This window comes from Mandrillus leucophaeus, unplaced genomic scaffold (assembly GCF_000951045.1).
Source record: "Mandrillus leucophaeus isolate KB7577 unplaced genomic scaffold, Mleu.le_1.0 Scaffold622, whole genome shotgun sequence".
In the NCBI taxonomy this organism is placed as follows: domain Eukaryota; kingdom Metazoa; phylum Chordata; class Mammalia; order Primates; family Cercopithecidae; genus Mandrillus; species Mandrillus leucophaeus.
This window is the reverse complement of record NW_012106720.1, coordinates 1,984,165-1,992,253: the sequence shown is the minus strand read 5'-3', so window position 1 is coordinate 1,992,253 and position 8,089 is coordinate 1,984,165. Positions and strand designations below refer to the sequence as shown.

General features: G+C 42.6%; 1 protein-coding gene across 2 annotated transcripts in view; it reads left to right on the top strand.

The window, feature by feature from the left end:
* The window catches only part of EIF3F (eukaryotic translation initiation factor 3, subunit F), a 10,010-nt gene extending 4,547 nt beyond the window's left edge, over positions 1-5,463 (top strand). For both annotated transcript variants that reach the window (XM_012000262.1, XM_012000261.1), the window contains 7 exons: positions 612-682; positions 915-994; positions 1,720-1,857; positions 3,424-3,515; positions 3,970-4,106; positions 4,242-4,355; positions 5,236-5,463. In XM_012000262.1, coding sequence (XP_011855652.1) covers positions 612-682; positions 915-994; positions 1,720-1,857; positions 3,424-3,515; positions 3,970-4,106; positions 4,242-4,355; positions 5,236-5,313 — 710 coding nt within the window. In that variant the 3' untranslated portion in view covers positions 5,314-5,463. The remainder of the gene's footprint in view (positions 1-611; positions 683-914; positions 995-1,719; positions 1,858-3,423; positions 3,516-3,969; positions 4,107-4,241; positions 4,356-5,235) is intronic.
* Positions 5,464-8,089: the final 2,626 nt, after the last annotated feature.

The following is an 8,089-nucleotide window of genomic DNA, read 5'->3' as shown; positions in this document are numbered from 1 at the left end:
ACACACACACACACACACACACACATTCCCATTTTATTTATATGTATATAATGGGAATAAAGGTATCAGAACTAGAACAAAAGTTTGTGGTAAAAGACTGACATCTAAGGTTCGCAGATAGATTTCTGGATGATGATAAGGTTAAGACTGACCATGGGACCAGATGGCTAAAGGGAGATACAGATGAAGCTCCCGATGTCTCAGTGTCTGAAATGTGGCCGCTGTGTTAGCAGTCTATGTGGCCATTAAAATCTTCCAGGTACCTCTGCAGATTATATTACAGGGAGAAAGTCTAGAGGCTGAAAAACAAAGGCCATAGAGTGAAGGTCTGGAATAGGCTAGTAGTGGAGAGTAACAGGCAAAAGGAGACCTTGTAAAGGAAGAATATACCCTATTTGGTGATGATTAGAGGGATAAGCTGGTGATCACACCAGAGTTTCAGTTCCTGGAGAATTCTGGTCCCATTGATGCACCGGACTAAACTTGGAGCTAATGAGTTCAGTTAGGTGTTCATTGACATTGAAGAGATCATCAAAAGCATTTCAAAAGTAGTTGGAGGTTGTTGGGAGCCCTAGGATTGTATAACACATGAACGATTCTCTCTTTCACAGGAACTGTCGACAAGCACTCAGTGGAGGTCACCAATTGCTTTTCAGTGCCACACAATGAGTCAGAAGATGAAGTGAGTAGGAATCCAAGCTGTCCCTCTGTAGTTTTTAGCTGTTCGTTTGCTAGGCTCCCCTCACGGCCCCTCCCACACTCACAACTAGAGCTCCTGTAGCCAAGGAGCTTCTTCTCATTTGTACGTACTTCCTGGGCCTCTTCTGTTTATTGGGGGTGGCCTCTTGTCCTTTTTAACCAATTTTTCTTTGGACTTCTGACTTCTTAGCTTACTTTCCTGCCTTCCCTGTTAGGTGGCTGTTGACATGGAATTTGCTAAGAACATGTATGAACTGCATAAAAAAGTTTCTCCAAATGAGCTCATCCTGGGCTGGTAAGTTGGGGAGGTGGGGGTGGGAGTTGGGGCTAATGGAAAATCTCTCCGTGATTGCCAGTGTCTTTTGCTACTGGATTGGATCTTATCCTCTTCCTTTTGGAGACAAGAGTATTGCAGGTGTATTACTGACTGTGAGCAGTGGCTCAATGCCTGTAATCCCAGCTGGGAGGCTGAGGCAAGAGGATCACTTGAGCCCAGTAGTTCAAGATCAGCCTGAGCAAAATAATGAGACCCTGACTCTACAAATACATGTTTTAAAAACTTAGCCAGGCATGATGACACACACCTATAGTCCTAGCTACTTAGGAGGCTAAGGCTAGAGAATCACTTGAGGCCAGGAATTTGAAGCTGCAGTGAGCTATAATCATGCCATGCCACTGCACTCCAGACTGAGTGACAGAGTGAGACCCTGTCTTTAAAAAAAAAAAAAGGAAAGTGTGTTACCTGTAGGAACTGTGAATTCAGTGGGTTTTGCTGGTGGTTCTGATCCTGTGGGGCCAGGATATTTTGAATTACCTTGTAAGAGACTTGGAATTTTTCGGCAGCACTAAGTTGATTTTATTTGACATAGTTTTCAATGTATATATTGTTCTTGGCATTTGGTATCACTAGGTATCCCTACCATAGAGGTATTGGGTACCCTAAAGACACCCATGCCACTGTTGTGTTTGATGTTGGTGTCACATATAGACATGAGTCTGCAACTGTGTTCCATTTCACAGGTACGCTACAGGCCATGACATCACAGAGCACTCTGTGCTAATCCATGAGTACTACAGCCGAGAGGCCCCCAACCCCATCCACCTCACTGTGGACACAAGTCTCCAGAACGGCCGCATGAGCATCAAAGCCTATGTCAGGTGACCACAGTCTTGGGCTACAAGGGCATAAAACCATGCCTAGATGCCATCCCTCCCCCACCCCAAGCAAGGTTCATTCCTTCCGTGTGTAACTTGCTGTGTTCCTCTCTCTCAACAGTTATTCAAACGGTTTCACTCTGAAACAGAATCTGTTCCTATAATTTCTACCGCTGATCCTAGTTGTACTCCAGTTTCTACTCATTGCCCTTTTAAGTATTTGAGCAAGCTATCAAGTCATCTTTTGTAGAACCTAATTATCCATAGTTCCTACAGCCAGTCATCACATGGTATTTGAGCAAGCTATCAAGTCGTCTTTTGTAGAACCTGACTCCATAGCTCCTACAGCCAGTCATCATGTGGTATTCTTGTCATGATCCTTTACCACATTCATTACTTTTCTGAATTACCCATTAATTTGTCATCATCTCTAGAACTCAGCGCAGTACTCAGGGTAGTACATATTAAAGGATGACTGTCCTTATTTTGAACACATTAATTAACCCAGGATTGAGTGCAGTTTTAATGACAGTGACATTACAGTGAACACGTTGAGCTTGCAGGTGGTTAAAATGCCAGTTAAGGGGGATGTTGGGAAAGGCCCTGGTGGCGTGCTGAGGAAGCAGCTGTGGGAGTTGGAAGCAGCTGTGGGAGTTGGAAAGTCAGAGGGAAGGCAGCTGTTAGTGCATCTGTTAGGCTGTTGATTTTGTGCTGGTTCTGTGTCTGACACTGACAAAGCCAGTTAACTCTTACTCAGTAAGACAAAGATGGTGGATGCCAAGTCTTTATGAGCCAGTTGGCATACCACTAAGCACTAGCCATTGCCTGACTTCTTAGCCTTCCCAAGTATTTCAGACTCCTCAAGATCCAGTGTGTGTGTATATATATATGTGTATATATATGTATGATCTATATATGATCCAGCTGGATGGGTGGGTGGGTGGGTGGATAGATAGATAGATAGATAGATAGATAGATAGATAGATAGATAGATAGATAGATAGATAGATGTGGGTGGGTGGATAGATAGATAGATAGGTAGATAGATAAAGATAAGATAGAGAGTTGACATAGTAAAGTATAGATCCAGGTATATAATTGACATAGTAAAAACAATACCTTTAGTGAGATTACTTATAGCACCCAATCTGATTTGGTGAGCAGGAGTTGGTTTCCTTTTTCAATGCTGATGAAGGGCTTGGTCCCAGAAAAGACTTGTCTCTGTCTCTTTTCCATGGTGGGCAGCTATATAGACAGCCAACTCCATGGGTAATTGAGTCCTGTCCTCTCATCACTGACACTGCACCGTGTGTGAAGTAATCCTCTAAAGGGACCAGGCCAAGTGCAAAGGTTGAGTCCCCTCTTACAGATCAAAGGTTTGGTATGTGGGACAAGCTAAGGGGAGAAAGTAACTTTTGCTCCCATGAGACCTCGGGTTCATTTGGTCCCACCCTTCCTATCTTAGAACCTTGGGAGCCATATTCCTGCTGTATCTGCATTCTCAGCCCAGAATAGACATGGAAACCCTCTCCCAAGGCCATCTGTTTACCTTGGCTTCTCCTTCCTCAGTACTTTAATGGGTGTCCCTGGGAGGACCATGGGAGTGATGTTCACACCTCTGACAGTGAAATACGCATACTATGACACTGAACGCATCGGAGGTGAGTAACCTTTCCATACTCTCTTGAGAGGTCATAGGCGTTTTCAGGGAAGGGGGCTGCTCTTCTGCAACAAGGAGGAGGCCTTGGGTGGTTTAAAAAGGGACTGTTGATCTAAGGTTTGTGAAGACTAGAAGTTACAGTCATCTCTTGTATAAATGGGATTTAAGAAATTATTTGAGAAACTGTTAAAGGTGGGAAATTATCAGCACCAGAGGCCACATGACCATTCACATGAGATCAAAACCGGTGATGAGCATACCAGGTAAAAGGAGTTGAGCTCTGTTAGGAGGAAGAAAAGCTGATAAGGGCACAGCAGGGAGTGTGATTGAGCAGACTGTCTAAGGGGAGGTGGGAAACAGAGTTAGCAGGACTTTAAGGCCATCTCTTTCCTGGTGGGATGACTGAATTCTCTCTCTTACTGCCCACCACTGCCACTGCCACCCAACTTCCACAGTTGACCTGATCATGAAGACCTGCTTTAGCCCCAACAGAGTGATTGGACTCTCAAGTGACTTGCAGCAAGTAGGAGGGGCATCAGCTCGCATCCAGGATGCCCTGAGCACAGTATTGCAATATGCAGAGGATGTACTGGTGAGAGGGGAAAGAAAAAACAAAGGGGGAGGACATAGTTCTCCATCCTGGGATTACTGAGGCAGGTGCTGATGAAATGGTAGGGCCCAGTGGTTATAATTAACTGCCTCATTGAGTCTTTGTTTTGGTGCTCAGTCTGGAAAGGTGTCAGCTGACAATACTGTGGGCCGCTTCCTGATGAGCCTGGTTAACCAAGTACCCAAAATAGTTCCCGATGACTTCGAGACCATGCTCAACAGCAACATCAATGTGAGTGCCCTTCCGGAGCCCCTGCTTGCCTGGTTTCTTCCCCTACCTCAGCACATACACTCAAATGTGAAGAGTTGGCCGGGCGCAGTGGCTCACGCCTGTAATCCCAGCACTTTGGGAGGCCGAGGCGGGCGGATCACGAGGTCAGGAAATCGAGACCATCCTGGCTAACACGGTGAAACCCCGTCTCTACTAAAAACTTCAAAAAATTAGCCGGGCGCGGTGGTGGGCGCCTGTAGTCCCAGTTACTCGGGAGGCTGAGGCAGGAGAATGCCGTGAACCCAAGAGGCGGAGCTTGCAGTGAGCCGAGATTGCGCCACTGCACTCCAGCCCCAGGAGAGAGTGAGACTCCATCTCAAAAAAAAAAAAATGTGAAGAGTTGGGTGAGGTGGCCTGGAGTAGGATAGAGACAGGGCTTCACCTGTAGCCCCATGGAAGTCCAGGTTGGGAGGAAGGAAGAGGTGTGGTATGCATGTTTGGAGACTTCTTCCTTCTCCCGTGATTACATTGTCTCATTTACTGCTGATACTACTGTGACTTACTGTCTAAATTTGTGATAGAAAGAAACACTAAAATTCAGAGGTTAAGGAAAATGCAATTACTTGTTTTCCCCATCTGAGTTCACGGACCCCCTATATTCCATCCATGGGTTTCAGCCCAAGGCACCCCTAGACTGTAAGTGTCTCGGTAGAGATAAGAAAGTCTTCTCAAGCATTTCTTTTCTGTCGTCTACCTTTTTGACTTTTATTCGGTCTCTCCCAGCTGTCATTTATCCACAACTATCCTCATACCTAGTGCCCACCATAGAGCCGGCCAGTGCCAGCCTTTTTGCTCCCTTTCCATCCAACCCCCCACTCATTGTGTATTCTTTGTCTTCCAGGACCTGCTGATGGTGACCTACCTGGCCAACCTCACACAGTCACAGATTGCCCTCAATGAAAAACTTGTAAACCTGTGAATAGGACCCCAAGCAGTACGCCTGCTGGTATAGGTCTTAAACCCAGGACTCAGAAGTGAAGGAGAAATGGGTTTTTTGTGGTCTTGAGTCACACTGAGACAGTCAACTGTGTGTGACTCTAATAAACATAGCCTACCTTTTGTAAATTAATTTCATCTTATGTGACTTTATTGCCGGGTGGAAGGGAGGAAAATGTTTTAGATCACACAGAAACCAGGAAGTGAATATTGTAGGTAAAAAAGTTGGTTATGTGTTTGGCAGGTTACTGTTTTACCAAACTGTTCTTTTGGTTTTCAGTATGGAAAGGTGTCCATTGGCAGAACTGTACCTTTTCTTGAGGATTCGTGTGATTTCTATAGGAAATGAAAATAAGAATCCATGGAGAAAAAATAGCTGAGAAAATTGGATGCTTAATCTAAACTAAAAGAGTAGAGTGTGTAGTCACTATCTTAAAATACATTAATAGTAAGATGGAGCTGTTTGCCACTTTAGTTCGGGGAGGGACAATTAAGATCTGTGGGTTAAAGATTAAAGAGGTTTCCCCAAAACTTCAGAAAATTCTTAGGTGCTATCTGTAACTTGAGGGTACAGCCTTCAGTTATATTGAGGTCTGCCAGTGGCTCAATTTGAGCAAAGACTAGATGGCATTTCCCAGAGGCCTTGTAGGCTAGAGTACTTGCCTGTGTAACTTCAGACATCCGTTTCCTCTGGTATCCTGGAGTTCCACCTCACCACTGTGTGTCTTAGAAAGAAACAAGTCATTATTCAAGAACTCAGGAAATTACATATTGGAGTGAAAAGGTGGATGAAGGCAATGGGGAATCAAAAAGGCCTGGATCCTAGTTCTGAGGTATGTGTAGCCTTAGGAAAGATAAATTATTATAAGAGTCATAAGATATGGATCATAAACATACATAGTCCATTAGGGTATTATGAGGATTCCATGAATTAATAAATGTCAGGTTAATCACCACTTGTAGAGAATAGCGCCTGGTGTGTAGTAAGCACAGATAAGTGGTAGATGCTATGATACCTAAAGCTGAATAGTTTGAAAGTAATAAGCAATATGAACCCCAGCCTGGAATTCGGTTCTGAGATATGTACCTTAGGAAATACAAGTTACGGGAGTCATAAAGTGTGGATAGTAATGATAGATACTTTCTTACAGGTAGGGAAGTGTAAACAGATCTTATTGGCAAAATGGTAATGACAGGCCAAACTGTGAGGTTAAAAGTAGAGAGCATGGTGGGAAGAAGGTTAATCGAGTCAAAACGTTTCAGTTTTCTTACATTTTTGGGAGTAGCCAGTTAATATCAACTTAGTCTTTTTAAGTATGCATGATAAAATTCCAAGGTTAATTGCTAGAAGTATATATAATCCCTAAATGAATAGTGATGAGAAATGGTGGGATAATAGGCAAGAAACAAAATTTTAAATTTGAGAAATAAGCATAGAAAAGGTGGATAAAACAAGATGGCAAAACAAGTCCAAATACATCAGTAATTATAATAAATGTATAAGTATTAAACTAGCCCGAGGAAAAATTGAATATTAAAGCAAACCCCAATTGTATGCTGTTTACAGGAGACACATCTAAAACAAGGACATATAAGTTGTCCTGCAGCTGTAACAACATAGGTGAATGTTAATAGTGTTGAATGAAAAAAGCTGGTCTCAGAAAACATACATTATGATACTCCAAAAGTTCAAAAACAAGTGAAACTTGTTTAGACATGCAGTTGGCTGTCTGTGTATGTGGGTTCCACATCTATGGACTCAACTAGCTACAGGTTGAAAATATTGAGGGGGGAAATTGTGTCTGGACTAAACCTGTACAGACATTTTTCCTTGTCATTTTTCCCTAAACAATTCAAGTATTAGATAGTGTTTATACTGTATTGGGTATCTAGATGTATTAGGTAATCTAGAGATGACTTAAAAGTATATGAGAAGGTATGCACAGGTTATATCCAAATACTGCATATTAGGGACTTGAGCATCAGAGGATTTCTATATCCAAGGGAGGTTCTGGAACCAATCCTCCACAAATACTAAGAGTTGACTGCATATATATATATAATATATATATATATATATATATATGTGTGTGTGTGTGTGTGTGTGTGTGTATGTACAGTCTATTCTCATTATCTATAGTAGTTATGTTTTATAAAGTCACCATGAACACTGAATTAGAGAGTACTGAACCATTATTCCCAAGGGAAATGCAGGACTGGGTTCCTATGATCCTCTGGTCACATTTTCATCAACCGATCAGTACATAAACTTGTTACATGTGTTTCTGTTTGAAGATACCTTAGTATATATATATGGTTGACCCATTAACATTGAACTCAGCCCACCACACTAACTTATTCCTGAGTGAAGCTTACCTCAGTTTCTCCAGGCGGCACATCACAGTCTTCTTGCACTTAAGAACACTTGGCACTGTGCTTGGGGACCACTTGAAGCCGCAAAATCCACAGAAATGCAAAAGATATGGCACTAAATAGACTGAAAAGGATACTTGTTTATGAGAGCTGAAACAAGAAGATGTTGTTCCACCTCATCTGGGAACATGGACAGTAGGCAATTCAAATTTTTTCACGTGCTCCATGTCCACAAATGGCTACAAAAGCCCAGCAAGTACTTATACTGGAGTTAGAAATAAATTTTAGCAAGAGGTAAATTCACAAATATGGAATCTGCAAGAAATGAGAATTGACTAATGTGTGTGTATGTTATATATACGATAAAACCAAAAAGCAAAAGAATG